General features: G+C 45.6%; 1 protein-coding gene and 1 non-coding gene across 3 annotated transcripts in view; both read right to left on the reverse strand.

Moving 5' to 3' along the window:
- KANK4 (KN motif and ankyrin repeat domains 4) overlaps window positions 1-18,595 on the reverse strand; it is an 85,915-nt gene that overhangs the window by 46,382 nt on the left and 20,938 nt on the right. For both annotated transcript variants that reach the window (XM_003265163.4, XM_030812495.1), the window contains exon 2: window positions 500-586. In XM_003265163.4, coding sequence (XP_003265211.2) covers window positions 500-515 — 16 coding nt within the window. In that variant the 5' untranslated portion in view covers window positions 516-586. The remainder of the gene's footprint in view (window positions 1-499; window positions 587-18,595) is intronic.
- Window positions 18,036-18,142, reverse strand: LOC115835258. The gene has a single exon (XR_004030250.1). It is a non-coding gene; the product is annotated as a U6 spliceosomal RNA (small nuclear RNA).

Genomic DNA, 18,595 nt, shown 5'->3' on the forward strand with positions numbered 1-18,595 from the left:
AAGTCATTACTGATACCCCAGATATGTGAGTGTGGCCATTCTAAGACATCCAGCTCCCAGCCAAGTCACCCAGAAGCCCATGGACATGTGAACGAACCCAGAAAAGATCATCCATGCCAGCCCGGACCAGAATAATGGCCCTGCTAACACACAGAATATTTTGAGAAATAATTAATGTCTTTAAGTGACTAAATTGTTGGGCTGTTTGTTACACAGCAAAGCTAACTGATACATGTGAGGATTGAGGATCAAAGACATTAAATGACTTGTAGAATCACTTAGGTATGAATGGAGGCTCTTTCACCATATTGTGCCTCTTTCCTAGGCTAGGGCTGGAGATACACAAAATCTGAAATACATGCTTGAGCCTACCAGCACTGCCCGTTTGGGGGATATCTCCTGCAGGCCTTTCCTAGGCTATTTCCGGGATTTGTGGCAACAATTCTTTCCCAGCCCAAGTGATTATCTTAAACCAGGCCCTACAAAGCAGCTTGCCTACCGTCTGTCTTCTCCATCTTTGGAGCGCTGACTCTCAGTGTCTCAGGCACTCTTCATCCAATGAGTCTGTAAAACGTGTTGGAGAGTTCTGAAAGAAAGGAGGATACAGAAGTGGTGAGTCTCACTGGAGTTTGAATAAGTATTGGGGAAACACAGCCCTAAAGAAAGTAACACCCATGCCTGCCTTTCTCCCAGGGTGCCCATGAGCTCACAGCCCTCCAAGGAGGAAGATTAAAAACCTGTACACATTTCTAGAGCCCAATTCTGGGTGTTTCTTCATGGAATATTAGCAATAGTTGACATGAAAAGAAGTGGAAGTATCTGGTCCAGCCGTCTTGCTTGGCAGATGAGGAAACTGAGGCTGAGGAGTTAATTGCTCTAAGGTGTCTCAGAATATTCATGAAGGTGCTAGTATCAGACCCAGGCTTCTGACACCAGCACAGGGCTCTTTCCATAATCTCAAGAGTTGAAATCTACCTATCTCCATCCTGGGAAGAGACTTATAATCCACTTTGCGAAAAAGCTGGGATCAGAGTACCTATAAATGATGTGTGACATGTCAATCAAACAGAAGACAGAGATGACACAATTGCAAGTACTGACAGGGAGCTGCTACTTAGAGGTGATTTCTAACCATGGGCAGAACGAGGGGAAGTTCAACCTGGGTGGCCCGAAGACATGGGTAACTATTCAAGCAGAATATTGCCCTGGCTCTGAATTAGTGTGCCTTGAGGTTTGACCATAAATTATCCCCAAAGTTTTAATCCATTTCCAGGACTCTTTCTTCAAATGGTAAACATCCTAGCTCCTGCCCCCCATTACAATAAATCACCCAGGAAATTGGCTTTTTATGATTGTAACTCCACATACATCAGAATAATGAATTATCTGTGACATGGCAGCAGTGGAAGCAGGGTTGTTTTAGGAATTCCAGTGTGCTTGACGATGAACTCCAGACCAGGAAAGTGAACCAGTGATGAGGGAAGGATTGGGAGGAACTGAGAGTGAAAGAAAAGGATGATGGGTGGCCCCCCAGAAACCAAGGACGGAAAAAAGGGGGCAAAGAAGTAACTAGAGAAGAGGGCTGGAAAAGATGAGGCCTGTCGAATAAGAGAGAAATGCCAAAGTTTGCCACCAGAAAGTTTAGCATCACTTCTTCCTGCGAGTGCTGCTTCTGCCTCATCTCCTCCAGCCCGTTTGCCAAGCAGCTGCCAGAGGGGCCTTGCCCTATCCAGGTGGATGGAGCCCCAAAAGGCAGGCATGTTTTCTAGAAGCAGAGACAATCCTTGCGGAAGGATTGGCACACTGAATACCTTGCTTACCTCTGAGGCAGCAGGCAATGCACCAGCACATCCTGGTTTGTTGAAAACAAAGAGCTAGAGAAGTTAGAGACAAGGGAGCTGAGAGTGTAGGTGGTCTTGCAGAGGCTGAGAGTGGCCGCCAAGGAGGCAGACGGTGGAGAGGTGTGGAAGGTTCTAAACTGGGGTGAGGCAGGCTTGCCCTTGTTACAAAGAGAAGGCTCCCAGGCAGAGAACACCACTGCCTCTCTCACCACCCCAGCTCTGCAGTCTGCAGCAGGCGATGCTGGCATGCAGGAGGCAGTGGCAGGTGAAGCCTGCAGAAGAAAAGAGTGAGGTGGCAAACCCTAAGCTTGACCCTTCATCTCCACCATCGCAGCCTCTCCTGCTCCTGCTCCCCTCTCCCTCCCACCCCTGTACCATTACTAAGCAACAGGCAGAGCTGGGAGTATTTGACATTCATGAATTATCTCATGCAATCTTTACACCATCACCCAAAGAGGATTCTTATTATTCCCATTTTTACGGGAGGGAGACTGAGGCTGAGGGAGTTGACAGGGCTGATCCATGTCACATAACAAGCAAGTGTTGCAGCAGGATTTGCCCTCAAGTCTAGCCGACTCCAAGCCTGAGTTGGGAACAAAAGTGATTTGTAAACCTTTGTCCACCTTGTAAGTCAGCCTGGTTCCCTGACACTATGACTGATCTTTAGTTCCCCTTGTGCGGGAAAATGCTTCTGACTGGTGCTTCTCTGCCTCTCCCATAGTAAACACAAAAAGCCTCTGGGCTTAGAGGAGAACTGCTCTCTTGTAAAGCCTCCTGGGCCAAAGGAGAGCTCTGCTTCTCCAAGGCTGGAGAAGCTCCTACTGCAGAGGAGGGGGCCACCTGGGTACAGCTGGACTTTTGGCTACACCAACTCTCATCATCAGCCCAGGGACTTTTCAATCACACGCCTAGCGTTTGGTTAGAATTAGGAATTCAGCCCGTCGTGTATCAGATCATATGACTTTAAAGAATTATTCAGCACACATTAGGTCAAATTTCATTAAAAAGAACTCTGTAGAGACCTTGAAGATTTCTCTTAGACTTGGATTTCACTAAAATTAATCATTTCAAGGCTACAGAAATTAAGTGGAGCTGACACCCAACTCTCAAAGGAGGGGTCTCGGCAACTTTTTACTCTAAAGGGCTCATAATACAGGAAGGAAGGAGGGATCTGTCATGTGCACAAGTCACCACTTCCAGCCCCAACTCCCACCCCCAGCCTTCTCCACTTTCCTCCATCGTCCTAACAACAGACATCGTGGAGCTTAGCTAAGGGAGTTTCCTTCCAGTGGGCAGATGCTCAATGTGGTTAGGTTAGGTAAAAATAACTGCCACATCAACATATGCATGCTACCTTGTTTGCAATAAAACAGAATATGGAAATAGCTTTATGGGACACAGTTCCCCTTTAAAATGGAATTTTGCAACTCTCTGGATCATTTAAAGCTTTGACATAAAGCCATTTCTTTTGATCTCAGCTCACTGCAATCTCCGCCTCCTGGGTTCAAGCCATTCTCCTGCCTCAGCCTCCCGAGTAGCTGGGATTACAGTCGCATGCTACCATGCCCAGCTAATTTTTGTATTTTTAGTAGAGATAGGGTTTCACTATGTTGGCCAGGCTGGCCTTGAACTCCTGACTTCAGGTGATCCGCCCACCTTGGCCTCCCAAAGTGCTAGGATTACAGGAGTGAGCCACTGCACCTGACCATAAAGCCATTTCTTACCCATTCTGTTAAGTTGTATCCCCACTGTTCAGAACCTTTAAATACCTGGTATTATTACGTTACTTTTCATTTGTTTTTGTCCTATGCCAGGGTCGAGGATCCAGAGTTCCAACCTCTCTCTATAGCTCATCATATTCTAGATGTTTTGGGCATGCATAGCTTGCTTTCTCTCTAGCTCTTCTCCCCTACTAATCTGTAAGCTTGTGAAGGTCAGAATTATTGCAAGTCTTGTTCCCGTGTCACCCCCAACTCCTCATGTCTAACTCATGGCAGACACTCAGTCCATGGTTCTTAGATGAACAAAATAAAAGGAACAAGATTGTCTGTCTTCAAAGGGAACCCATGGAAAGAGCTCTTTCCACTGGGAATCAGCTACTGGGTAGAATTTCTCATTTCATCCTCATACAAGCAATCCTAGGAAACAGGAACATGTCCAAGTTACAAAGGAGGAAACTAAGGCACAAAGAGTCCATGTGGCCAATCCAAAGTTCCCCAGTTAGTTAGGAGCAAGATAACTTGTGTGACTCCATCATTCCACAGTGCTTTTCCAAGCCTATGGGGCGGTAAGGAGGTGAGGACCAAGGCTGACCATTCAAAAATCCAGCAAAGAAGTGGTCACTTGGCAGACAGCGATGACAGTCCATGTGCAGCTACCAGGCCAGACTGGAGACCATTCCAGCTGGATCCACCCTCAGTGCCCGGGAGCATGGGTTTCCCCAGGTAAGCCCAACTCCTGCAGCATTTATCCGCACCCTCTCCTCTCCACACTTACTCCTTTTATGATGCCATTTTCAAGCCATTTCTAACCTCAGGTCCAGATATAAAGAGACCTTCCCTTACTTAGTCTTGAAACTAACCTGGTTCTGTACTTTTGTTCTCTTCAAACCTCTTTTTATTCTGCAATAATAAAAATGTGGTATTTCATCCCAGAGCTGGCTGCATGCCAAAATAAATAGCACCTTGGATTTCCTTGAAAAGACAGCTTGGCTCAAGTCTCAGCCTCATTGCCACGAGAATTCTTGGAGAATTCAACCTTACAAAGTCAAGTATTTAGCAAGGTAGTTCACCAAACAACAACCCTGCCAATCCCTGCATGATCCCTTGCAAAGACAAAGCACTCTTTCCAAAAGAGAAAAAAAAAATCACCTGTACCTCGGACTGATCATGCCAAAATGATGAGAGTTTCCTGTTTCCCCATCCCAGGACCCCAGCCTTTCAAGTGTAAATATTCCCTGTGCCAAGAAGCAGGAGGCATCTGACCGCTGCTTCTAAACATGGAGAGGGCCGAAGCCGGGACACCAGGGGAGGTGAGAAGCACTGAGAAAGAACTGAGTTCTCCAGCAGGCTCACCTCCTGTGGACCGGGGAAACAAAGAGATAACTCCTGCGCAATAAATGACACATTAACACAATCTCATTAACTCCATCCCCACGTTTTTTGCAAGTGTCTGTCATTTTCACCTGCATTGCAGCAGCTGAATCTGGAGCTTCACGGAGAAGAGAAAACAGTCAGGAGGAACGCTGTGCCCACATTACCTTCCCTTGCATCCTCCTGCTGCATAGCAGGGAGGACTCATCTCCTTCCCCGAAAGCCAGGTTTGGGCTGCAGGGCCGGAGCTGATAGCTCATGCCCTCAGCACAGCCGTGTCTGTTTCGCAGCTGTTGAAGGACTTGGTCAGGTGATCCCTGACCTTGCTGGAAAAGCAAATACTGACTTCCTTTTTGCTCCCGGGAATAGGTGAGTGGGGTCAGAAAGGAATTCACTGCTCAATAAGCTAAGACTGGATCTTGCAGAAAGAGGAAGAACGCTCAAATCCTTCAACTAGAAAGTTAGTTCCCAGAGCTGCCATCGCTTCCGAGGAACACAGCTAAAGACATCCAAACAACACACAATCTTCCTTCTTGACTCCTCCAAATCTGGCAGCTCATCTGAGCAGCTATAATTAATTATGAGCTTCTTCCTCCCTGTAGCTGATGTGGCTCATTAATGAATTTGTTCCTAATGAGGACGTAGCCTCCTTAGAGTTGAAACCCTTCAGTAGTGCATCACTTTCTTCCTGGCTCTGCTTTAGAAACATCCTTCCCTACCCCCTCCTGGGGCCCCAGGACCACATGAAGCCTCTGATCATTAAACAAACGGAAGTCTGTCGGGGCAGAGCCAAGACAGAAACAATGACCAGTAAATTCCTGGGGCTGGACTGGCAGCTCCTTATTCCTGCTGCTCTACCAATCTGCTGCCCTAGAGCACCAAAACACACCCAATTCTGGCAGGAATGAAAAAGCAAGGAAGTACCTGCTGTGATGACCAAATTACTGTACCGTGGATCCAGCTCCAGGCAGGGTTTCTAACTGCAGCGCAGATCAGAGACTCCGAGAGGCGGGGTACAGGAGCCAGGGAGCAAGCAGCTGCCGGAGGAGCAAGGTTTCAGAGTGTCCGGGGCAAGCACAGTGGAGGGTCTTCCTACAGCCCAAAGCTGCTGCAGTTCTTAGGAGCAGAGACAGGTGTGAAGTGCAGGCACCAGACTCCACACTCTCCAAACCCTGTGCTGCTCCCGGACCTGAAGGAGCGGGGATGGTCCAGGAGGGGCCAGGAAAGCGTCTGGGTTCCTTTATGCAGACTCAGTAAAAGGATTAGAGGGACCTTGTTCCTTCACCTCCTGGTCCTCTAACCAAGTGAGGCTGTGCTGGGAAATGAAGCCTCACAGTAAGACACATCAAATGCAGCCCTGACCTTCACTGACACTGACTGTCTGGATGTGCCTTCCAAGACCAGAGCAGGTTCCTGTCTAACCCATGCTGAAATTGATGCTGGCAAGGAGTGTCACCCTGAAACACTGCCTGCATCGAGTCTGGTACACTTGCAAAGCACTTTCCGTCCTGTGTCCCATTTATCCTTGCATCAATGCTTGAGGCAGCCAGACCAGGGATGAATCTCCCCATTGTAAAGGTGAAGAAAATGAGAGACAATCTAAGTGGTTTCTCTTGGGTCATCCAAGAGCAGAGTGTCCTGGGGTAAAGTTCTGTGTTCTTCCCATTGCCCTGGATCAAGTTCCTTACTTTTCTTGGAAGATTCTAGAGACTCTTGCTCAAGATGGAGGTTAGGAGACTTTGCAGAGTACACAGGATGACGTGGTGGTAGGCAAGTCTATGGAATACCAACATCACTTTTCTCAACTGGTAAAAGTATTTTTCCAGTTAACTGAGTATGCAGACCAATCATCAGAATAAAAAAGAATCCAAAGTATACCTTGAACTCTAAGGGTATAAAAAAAATATACCGTGGAGCAAACTGCTTCTCTGATACACTTCAAATGATCATCGACTATCCTTTCTAAACTGGCTAGAGAACAGCTGGAGGCACACAGTATTTCTCTAAGATGCAGATGGAAGAAAAGCCCTCCATGTTACCAGCTCCGACGCCTTTCCAGCCACCCGCCCTTCCCCTCTGGTCTATCTATGTGAGCAAGATAAGCACTGTCTTTCCCTCTCCCGGGATAAATTCTTCCTTATCCAGGACAGATAGGTGAGAGGTTTTCCTCCAGAGCCATGCCTTGCCTGCAAGACCCCACATTCTACCTGGAATGCTGTTCACTTTCTCTGCCTGTCCAGTTCCTCCACTCAGACATCCCCAAGTGCAGCGACCATCCTTCCAGCTGCGACTGTCCCTGTCTGCTTGCTACTGCAGTGTGTGGCATCATATTCTAATTGCTGCTTCTGTATCTGTCTCCTGGCCAGCATCACAGGCTAAATGCTCCATAAAGTTTGTGAACTGAACTTATCTACAATCCCTGCAGCTCTGAACATAGGCGACCTCTCCAGCCACTTTCTTACATGTCAAGGGAGCACTCTGCTATTCCCACAGCCCCCAGGCCTCTTATCAGATTTTAAAAGACTACAGAATGAGGGAAGGTATGGGTTGAGTATCTTTTATCCGAAATGCTTGAGACAAGAGGTTTTTTGGATTTCAAATTGTTCTGGGTTTTGGAATATTTGCATATACACAATGAGATACCTTGGGAATGGGACCCATGAGAAGCCACAGCCACTTTCTCTAGAGGAGTCTGTGCTTTTCGGGGGGAATTCTCCCCATGGTTTTGCCACGTCTGGGATACCAGCATCCCCTACCCCTATGCCTTACTCAGACGTATGTCTTAAGACCAGCAGCCAGCTTCATGCTCCCACCAAGCCACGCAGACCATCTCCTGAACCAAACACGTTTATCCACAAGAACTTTCCTGACCAGAATCACGGGACTGGAGGGAGGTTTGGCTCCTTTTGCAATTTAGAAATGCTCAACTTCTATGGCCCAGGTCCCTTCTGCCCCATGATGGAAAAAAAGATGAACTGTCCAAGTCCAGCAAGATGGGCGCTAGGCCAGAGGGGAAAAGAGGTTCAGCTATCTGAAGAATGCGCCTTTTATCTAAGCAATCCCTTAGGCTTTTGCACTTTACTCAGAAAGGTCAGCGCTTTGGAAGCCTGTATGACTGCACAGGGCTGAGAAGGGCACGCTTGTTAGGTATTCACACACTCAAATAGGGCCTCTCTGAGCAGACTGGTCACAGCCACAGTCATTCCCACAGAATGCAACTAAATAGGCAGAGAAAGAAATTACGCATGTGAGACCTGTGGGTGCAGCCATCCAGGAGGGAAATCAGCTATTCTAAAGATTGACTCTACAAAGCAGATGTAATTTTCTGAGAGAAGAAGCCAGGCCAGTTGTAGGGAGAGAGGAGGCTGCACTAACCAATGAAAAATGCTCCTTGGAGGGAAAAAAGGCATTAGACTTGCACGGAAAAAGACCCCCATTCCGCATCTCTTTTTTCATTTAGATGCTTCCAAAATGCTCTTGGTCCTTGACTTAAACATACCGTAAAATCAAACTGCCAATTGCCAAATGAGGAAGCAGCATGAGCAGGCAATTCATCAAAGAAGAAATACAAATGGTTAATATTTGAGAAACGTATAACCTCACAAATTAATAAAAAAGATGTCAGATAAATCTTGACATGCCATACCCTACAATGAGCCGGGTGCTCTGGTCCAATCCAAACAGCATTCTATTCCCAAAAAAACTCTGCCAAGCTTGTCCAACCCGCCTTATTTTGTTGTTGTTGTTCTGTTTTGTTTTGTTTTAGGCTTTTAACACCTGAAGCCATGGGTTTTAGTTTCTGTCTCTAGTGATAGGTGGAAAAGAGGGATGGCCTAACCAGAAACAGAAATTAAGAACCCGTGACTGCATTCTCTCCCTTGGACACCCTTGCGTACTGTTACTTCTATCGTCCAAAGTCAAAGCAGAGGCCTAAAGCACTTGCCCAGGTATTGAGACCATCAGAGCCAAGATTCGAATCCATGTTTTTCTGATGCTAATATGCTGCTCTTAACCATGGTACAGCAGACTCTCTTATGAGTTAGAAAAACGTTTTTTTCAAAGAGCATCAGTGTTGATGAGGAGGGGACTCACCCTCCCCAAAAGATTGCAGCAGAGTGGGGGCAGCTGCAGCCAAGAGAAGAACTTCAGGCCGTGGCAATGCCTCCGAGCACACCACGACTATCTCCCAGTACACTGCCTGCGTGTCCAATGGCACTGTCCAGTTTGTGCATGTGCATAGGGGAATTCAAAATCAAATACAGCAAAATACAATGGTGAAGAGAGAAGAAAACAAAAAAAGGTCATAGTCACGTGTGATTTCTTTCCTTGGTGGTCTAGGAATCATAACTATTATGATGTATTCTTGGAAAATAAAAAATAAATTATTTGGGGGGAAAGAGATGGGAAGTCAACATAATTCTGCCACCTGGCTACAGCAATTTTCATGATCACCTGTTTTGCATATTTAACATAACTGAAGGGCAAGTTCTATAGTGGACTTGTAGCCTGGGCTCCAAGTCAAGTAGTATCTGAAATCCCAGCTCTGCCAATGACTGACTATATAATCTTGGTCACATGACTGAACCTCCCTGTGCCTCAGTTGCTTTGCATGTGAAATAAGACTAGTAGTATTTCCTGTAAGTCACGGAGCTGTCAGAAAGATTAAATAGGATGACAATACATGCAAACCACTTAGAACAGAGTCCGGTATGTAGTCCTGTTCAATGAGTAAATACATTCGTTATTTTTAATATAATAGTAGAAATTCAATTATAAATCCAATTTTGTATTCAAAATTCTATTATATAGCCATTTTTAAAAGTATAGTTTTACCTGCTTTGTAATGATTACTATAAATGGCTATACAAACGTCCATTGACTTGCATCTTATTTTCCAAACCCCTCCCTAGAGGGGGTCATGCCACCTCCTGTTTAATTCTCCCTTCAATGCTACCACAGTAGCCAGCCTGACAGACGGTCCTCACTCAGGTCTCCAGGGAAGACCCCATTTCCAGGTGGCTGGATCTCAGCTGCATGGGCTTTGAGGTGGGACAGGCCAGGTTCAAATCCTGGCTGCGTGACCCTGAGCAAATGTCCTTATTCAAGAAGAGCACAGCTCAGTACACCGTGTGAAGACCGCAGGGGATAAGGTATGCAAAGTGCTTGTGCTGGTGCCCAGGATATAATAAACACTCAATACATTTGGCTAGGATCACTTTTTAAAACCCACAATGTGAAGCAAGGAAAGGGCAAGGATCATGTTTGTTTTCTTTCTCACCCCATTTTTAACACTTAGCATGATGGGAACTCAATAAAAATGTGTTGAATCAAATAAATAAATAGATGGATGGATGGGTGGATGGATCAGAGACTGTCAGGGATGGAAAGGATTTTTTTTTTTTTTTTGAGATGGAGTCTCACTCTGTCGCCCAGGCTGGAGTACAGTGGCGCGATCTCGGCTCACTGCAAGATCTGCCTCCTGGGTCCACGCTATTCTCCTGCCTCAATCTCCCAAATAGCTGGGACTACAGGCACCTGCCACCATGCCTGGCTAATTTTTTTTTTTTTTTTTGTATTTTTAGTAGAGACGGGGTTTCACCGTGTTAGCCAGGATGGTCTCCATCTCCTGACTTCATGATCCGCCTGCCTCGGCCTCCCAGAGTGCTGGGATTACAGGCATGAGCCACCACACCTGGCCATTCCAATCTCTCTATGGTCCCACCAACACCTGGTTTATGTTTGTTTGCTTTAAATTATAGCCATCCTAGTAGGTGTAGTAGGTATGAATTGGTATCTCACTATGGTTTTGATTTGCATTTCCCTAATGACTAATTGTGTTGACTATCTTTTTCATGTGCTTTTTGGCTTTTGTATATCTTCTTTGGAGAAATGTCCATTCAAGTTCTTTACGCCTTTTTTTTTTTTTTTTTTTTTTTTGAGAGGGAGTCTTGCTCTGTCACCCAGGCTGGAGTGCGGTGGCGCAATCTCGGCTCACTGCAAGCTCCGCCTCCCGGGTTCACGCCATTGTCCTGCCTCAGCCTCTCTGAGTAGCTGGGACTACAGGCGCCCGCCACCACGCCCGGCTAATTTTTTTGTACTTTTAGTAGAGACGGGGTTTCACCTGGTCTCCATCTCCTGACCTCGTGATCCGCCCGCCTCGGCCTCCCAAAGTGCTGGGATTACAAGCGTGAGCCACCGCGCCCGGCTCTTTACGCATTTTTGAATTGGCTTGTTTGTTTGTTGTTGTTGTGTTGTACAAGTTCTTCACATATTCAGGATATTAACCTCTTATCAGATATATGATTTGCAAAAAATTTCTTCTTGATATATTTTGCAATAATCTTGTATATGGTATAAGCTTCCAGCTTCATTCTTTTGTATAATTTAATGAATTAATTAATTTTTTTAGATAGGGTCTCACTCTGTTGCCCAGGCTGGAGTGCAGTGGTGCAATCATAGCTCACCACAGGCTCGAACTCCTGGGCTCCGCAATCCTCTCACCTCAGCCTTCTGAGTAGCTAGCACTACAGGTGCATACCACCATGTCCACCTAATTTTTTTTTTATTTTTGAGACAGAGTCTCTCCCTGTCACCTAGGCTGGAGTGCAATGGTATCATCTCGGCTCACTGCAACCTCCACCTCCCAGGATCAAGTGATTCTCCTGCCTTAGCCTCCCAAGTAGCTGGGATTACAGGTGTGCACCACCACGCCTGGCTAGTCTTGTATTTTTAGTAGAGATGGGGTTTCACTGTGTTGGTCAGGCTGGTCTGGAACTCCTGACCTCAAGTGATCCACCCACCTTGGCCTCTCAAAGTGCTGGAATTATAGGCGTGAGCTACCATATCCAGACAACTTTATTTTTTTATATGTGAATATTCAGTTTTCCCAGCACCATTTGTTGAAAAGATCACCCTCTATTTTCAGAACATTTCGCCACCCCAAAAAGAAATGCCCTACTCATTAGCAGTTATTCCCTATTCCCTCCATTCCACTCCCCATTCCCTCCCAGCCCCAGGAAACCATGAATTTACTTTCTGTCTGTATAGATTTGCCGATTGTGGACATTGCCTATAAATGGAATCAGACAACACTGTGATCTTTTGTGACTGGCTTCTTTCACTTAACATGATGTTTTCAAGGTTCACAAGAGCGAAAAAGGATTTTTTCAGGTCACCTAATCTAACCCTGTTTTCAATATCATACAGTACCTTGGTAACAGAGTCCATACAAGGGCCCGTTCTGTGTTTTCTTCCTTAATAACCATGACCCTAGAAACATGTCAACACACAGGAGGTATGGCAAGTTCGCAATGAGAACTGCACTCTAAGCCTCTCCTTCAAGGTTTTACGTCTGCCCTTACATGGTGCCACTTGACTAGACCACTATTTCCCCATATTACCTATTGTTCAAATCCTACCCATTCCTCTCACCAGACTCCACCTTCCCCAGGAAGCCATCTGGAGAGCCTATTTGGGTAGAATTCTCTATTTTCTGAAATCCTATAGTAAATAACTACTCTTTAATCCATGTGAGGCCACATGGGATTAGGAATCCAATTTCTAACTATAAAAGCCTTCCTCCAATTGAGAATGACAAATCTCTACTTTAATGGGAGGTGAATGCTGAAAGGCTTCAGAAATCTCAGTTTGATATATCTGGACATGTTTTGGATCACCTCTTCTACACAAGGAAGTCAGCTGATCACTGATTTGTCAGCCTGCTGGACAGGGTAGTGGCAAAAATCAGCTTTGGAATCCAACAGACAGGGGTTCAAATGCTGCTTTTCCTATATATTGAGACCTTGGGCAAGTTAACTAACTCATCTCATGGTCCCTATCTTGTCCTGCCATCTACCTTTGTCACTGGATAATTGCCTAATGCTTCTTGCTGGACTGAAAGCTCCCTGACGGCAAGAATCAAGCCTTCTTCTTCTGGGTCTTTCACAGTTCCCAGAGATCTCTTAATAGGGCCCCAGAAATGCCCCTGCCATTAAGTGTCTCAATCTTTGTGTGTGTGTGTGTGTGAGACACAGTGTCACTCTGTTGCCCAGGCTGGAGTACAATGGCACAATCTCGGCTCACTACAACCTCTGCCTCCCAAGTTCAAGCGATTCTCCTGCCTCAGCCTCCTGAGTAGCTGGGACTACAGGCATGCGCCACCACACCCCGCTAATTTTTTTTTTTTTTTTGTATTTTTAGTAGAGATGGGGTTTTGGCATGTTGGCCAGGCTGGTCTCGAACTCCTGATCTCAGATGATCTACCGGCCTCGGCTTCCCAAAGTGCTGGGATTACAGGTGTGAGCCACCATGCCCGGCCTCAATTCTTTAAATCTATAATTCTCAAAGCAGAGTCCCTGGCCCAGTGATAGAAACTAAGGGTTTCTAAAAGAATAAAAAATGCATCCCAAATAAATATATTCCCTTCAATTCTTACAAGCAAGTGTATTACATGGGAATTCATTTTTATAAGGAACTAGGAACATAGTATGTGAGTTATTGAGGGTTAATAAACCTTGGCATTAAAAAACAAAAATTAGTGTGTTAGAAGAGTTTACTGAGAATATTCATTTTCTATTCTGTAAAGAAGGGTGACCACCATCCATCACTAAACAATACAGCAAAACTCCTGTGTATGCACCCAGGCTAAGAGCTGGAATTCCAATTCTCAGGAAGGGCGTTTTGTTATTAGTGCAGAAGACATTTGTTGTGTGCTTTTTTTCAGCTACCCAGCACTTTGTGAACACCCTTCCTATGCTTGGTTATTTCCTTCTCAGAAGACCCACCTCCCCAAGATTGAAACTGGAATTTACAGCAAGCAATTATGGGGAGATGGTGGAGTGATGTTCAGCTACTTCATATCCCTTAATGAAGTCCTCTTCTATTATAGATAGATGGACTGCTAGAGCGGGTTCTGGTGTTTGCAACCATGACCCTTGATGGCTACAACCCAGCGTCGGCAATCTCTTGGTTTTAAACTGCTTCTACTCTATTAATTTACATTACTTATGAAATTACTTTTAGGAGTTTCTGTTGATTGTTGTCCTGAGTATTTGCTGCATTACCACTTTGATTAGTTTTCTCTTCTCCTTTAATCCTTTGTTACTGCCAAATTCTTTCCCACTGCAAAGTAGGAGTGAGTGGACTCAGTGGCCCACAAAGTCTTTTGCTCCCCTGAACTGGGCCACAGTCCAGAGGGCTTGGAAACCACAACTTGGAATTAATGTTTCCTAGGAATTCAGCTCCACTTCCTCCCTCCTGGGTCACTTCAGTGAAAGCATCTCAAGGGTAGGCACAAATACTCCACAGGGGGGCACCCCTGCACCCACCCTCTTTGGGCAGCTCCCATCCAAGCAGCATCATCCCTGGTCAGAATTCAGCAGATGCCTCTGCAGGCATCAGCTGGGCGCCATAGCTCGAGTTGCAGGTGCAGACAGTTTAGAGCTTGTGTGGGCTGTTGCATCTGCCTTCTGGGTTGGGAGGAAGGTTTTTGTTGGCTCAAATATGCACAGCCTGCACATTCAGGAAAATCAGTTTAAACCAAACTGAGGCTAAGTGATCCCCAGACACCTGGGTGGAGAAAGCGATGTTTCCAGATTTTTCAGGCGGGAAAGCTGTTATTATTTCACAATGCCCCACCTAGCCCTCTGGCAAGTTCAGTCTGACAAGAAGCGGACATGTGTGATGTGGGTCCAACAAAGATGGTGACACCCAGCCTCAGCAGCATGCCAGCCAGAGGAAGGGCAGATGTCATCAGAGATGAACCAAAGAGACTCGAGGAGAGATGAGGAGCACCAGAAACTTCTCTCAACTTCAACTTTCCCTTAAAAGAGATGGGATTCCTTCAGTGTACCATTCGGTAATACAAAGGAAGGTTATATATTGTTGTGGCCTGGGTTTTGTTTTGCTTTAATGTGGGCAAAGTTACTAAGAAAAGGCATTGCCAAAATTGACAATATCACTCAGGTTTATATCACCCCATGGAGCTGCTCGAAGGTGTCACAGAATGGTTGGGCGTTTGGAGCATAGCATAGGCAGACTTTTATTAGTGACTCTGCTCACATCTTTTCTTTTTTTTTTTCTTTTTCTTTTTTTTTTTTTTTTGAGATGGAGTTTTGCTCTGTCGCCCAGGCTGGAGTGCAGTGGCGCCATCTTGGCTCACTGCAACCTTCACCTCCCGGGTTCAAGCGATTCTCCTGCCTCAGCCTCCCAAGTAACTACAGGGACTATAGGCACCCACCACCAAGCCCGGCTGATTTTTTGTATTTTTAGTAGAGACAGGGTTTCGCCATGTTGCCCAGGCTGGTCTCAGGCAATCCTGGCTGGTCTCCTGAGCTCAGGCAATCCACCCGCCTTGGCCTCCCACAGTGCTGGGATTACAGGAGTGAGCCACTGCACCTGGCCTTGCTCACATCTTTTCTTCCAGCCAGATTATGTGCTCTTTCAAATCAAGGTTCCCCTTTTGTGCTCCTGGGTATCCTTTATGGCACCAGTTCAGGGCCCTGCAGGTGGCAAGTGTTCAATCAGTCCACTGATTATCTACTATTGGGAGGAGAGAAGTATAAAACAGGGTCTTGGACAACATTTGCACCCATAAAGGGGCAACTGAGGCTCAATGACCTGCCCACCCCATACAGCAGGACCAAGGTCAGAGTCTGCTTTTGAGACTCCTAACCCAGTGCTTTCCTTTACAAATCTCATGTACTGGTCCTCAGTGTGATATTGGAGGACATGGAATTGATGGTTTCTTTAAAAAGAATGTGGCCGGCGTCCCTGGATGAAATGTGGAATAATGGAGTTTTTATTGTGGTAAAGTGTGCCAGAGAACTGCTCATACTTCTGTTGGTGATCTTTGCTTGCAGCCTCTGGCTACAGGGAAAGTATAACGCATAACAATAAAAATAGTTGCCAACATCAATTAAGTATTGACTCTGTCCTATGTAAGTCCTTTACCCATCCTTACTCAGCACCTAGGACAACATGGGCAAGACTCCTCTGTAAACCAGATAAAGATGCTGCCTCATGGCCCAGTCTGAGTTCAGGGCTGTGTTCAAAGAATCAGCAGTTAAGTAGAAAAAAGTTAATTGGAAGCAATCCAAACCTTCGCTGCAGTCTCTAGAGAAAATACCAAACGGGAAGTGCATTCTTAGCACAAAGCAAAAGTCTTAAATTTTTTCTTTCCCATCTCTGCTGTTCTAGGTGTCTATCCCAGCAGAGCAACTGCCCCAGCAGCAGTGTGTGCCGTTCCCCAACATCCTTATGTGAATCCCCCCACCTGGTTCTTCACTCCCTCACCTCCCCCGACTCTGGCATCTACTCATCCCTCCACTGCCAGCCTCTCTCTGGCCCCTTCATTGGGAATTCCAATATTGGCTCCATTTGTCCATGGCTTTTTCATCACTGAATGACCTCAATTTGCATAATAATGGAGGGAGAACAGCCAAGAAAGCTCTGCCAGAAGTGTCCTTAGGAGGAAATTACTTAGAAGGCTCCAAAAGCATAGAAATTATTTTTGGTGGTTTTGTTTTTGTTTTTGTTTTTTTTGAGACAGGGTCTCGCTCTGACACCCAGTCTGGAGTGCAGTGGCATGATCACAGGTCACTGCAGCCTCAGTCTCCTGGGCTCAGGTGATCCTTCTACCTCAATCTCCTGAGTAGCTGGGACTACAGGTGCACACCACCATGCCCGGCTAATTTTTGAAACAGTGTTTTGGCATGTTGTCCAGGCTGGTCTTGAACTCCTGGGCTCAAGTGATCTACCCGCCTTGACCTCCCAAAGTGTTAGGATTATAGGTGTGAGCCACCACATCTGGCTGCAAACATGTTTTTAATATTCATATGTTGATGGTTTTATTCCCTGTACACTCATTTTATAGATTAGAAAACTCGGGCTTAATAATACTAGTACTAGGCCAGGCTCAGTGGCTCACGCCTGTAATCCCAGCACTTTGGGAGGCCAAGGAGGGTGGATCACCTGAGTTCAGGAGTTTGAGACCAGCCTGGCCAACAAGGTGAAACCCCATCTCTACTAAAAACACAAAAATTAGCCGGGTGTGGTGATGCGCACCGATAGTCCCAGCTACTCAGGGGGTTGAGGCAGGAGAATAGCTTGAACCCGGGAGACAGGGGTTACAGTGAGCCAAGGTTGCACCGAGCTGAGATTGCACCACTGCACTCTAGCCTAGGTGACAGAGTGAGACTTCGTCTCAAAAAAAAAAAAACTAGTAAATACTTACACTGTTATAATAATAATTATTATTATTACTAGCTAGATACTGTCCTATATTGTACAAATGCTAACTTATTTAAGTTCATGATGACCATATTAGGTAGGTGCTATTATATCCTTTTCAGAGATCACAGGTTCAGGGGCACAAATCTAGTAAGTGGCAGGAGTGGAATTCAAATTGAGGTTTGTCTGACTCCAGAGACCGAGCTCTTAACGACAGTGTTCTTTGCCTTTTGGGTCCTATTTCTGTAGCCATCTATGAAGCAAGTAGCTTTTGGAAGTCTAAATAGAAAGAGAAAGAACCAGATAGAAGGATTTAGCAAAGGAACGAATCTAGCATTAAATTCCACCACCAGCCATGCTATTAAACATCAGGCGATTATTAAAATATAAACATGGTTGGGGACAGGCTAGGTCTCTAAATAAGACCAATTTACTTGTGAAGGAATAGCTAAAAAATTCAGTGACTTTCTAATCCACTGCAAATTATTTAATCAATAAAACACAATTACTTTTCAAATAATCTTTGAAAGTTCCAAGGAGTCTTGAGGTGTTTAATTGCTATTTAACCAGATAGCAGCAGTTGAGTTACACAGATATCCATTTCATATAAAATGCTCTTTGCAGATGGAACACTCTGTCAAACTTTCCATTAGAAAGACATATTTTCAGGGCAGATACAAGGGTTTTAGGTTACAAATTAATTTCGTTTCTCTGTTGTTCTCTAGGCAGGGCAGGGGGAGGGTGGAATGGCTGATGCAGGCATCCACAGCTCCTGCCTTGGTAACTTGGGAGCACGATGGTCCTCCCTGTCAATAATAAGCCATGGATACAAATCAGAATCACAGGGGTAGGAATCTGTGGGGCTTTTTCTTTTTTAAACATGAAATGCCTCATGAATTTCGTGTCATTCCTTGTGCAGAGGCCATGCTGATCGTCTCTGTATCATTCCAATTTTGGTATATTTGCTGCTGAAGTGAACACAGGAATCCGTGTTCTAACCAGCCAGCCCTCCAGGTAATTTTTATAAACACGATAGTTTGAGAAGTACTGTTCTAGCCTACTTTTAAAAATCTTTGGTAAACTGTAGCTCAGTGTTTCTCAAACTGTAGTATGCCTATACACCTGAAGATCTTGTTAACATGCAGATGCTGATTCGGTGGGTCTGGAGTGGGGCCTCACAGTTGGCGTTTCCAACAAGCTCTCAAGAGATGCTGATCTGCTGGTCCCAGAGCCAAGTAGCAAAGTGTGTGTTCAGGGTATTTGTCTGGTTGGGGAGGAATGGGAAGGAGCTCAACAGCCCGAATCGTGATTCCTAGCACCAGCACTTGAAACCGTGTGACCTTGGGTAAGTCACTCTAGCCCTTGAAGCCAGCTTCCTCAGCTATAAAATGGTACAAAGTAATACTTTCCACTTTATAAGGCTATTCTGATGGC

This window comes from Nomascus leucogenys, chromosome 5 (assembly GCF_006542625.1).
Source record: "Nomascus leucogenys isolate Asia chromosome 5, Asia_NLE_v1, whole genome shotgun sequence".
Classification (NCBI taxonomy): Eukaryota; Metazoa; Chordata; class Mammalia; order Primates; family Hylobatidae; genus Nomascus; species Nomascus leucogenys.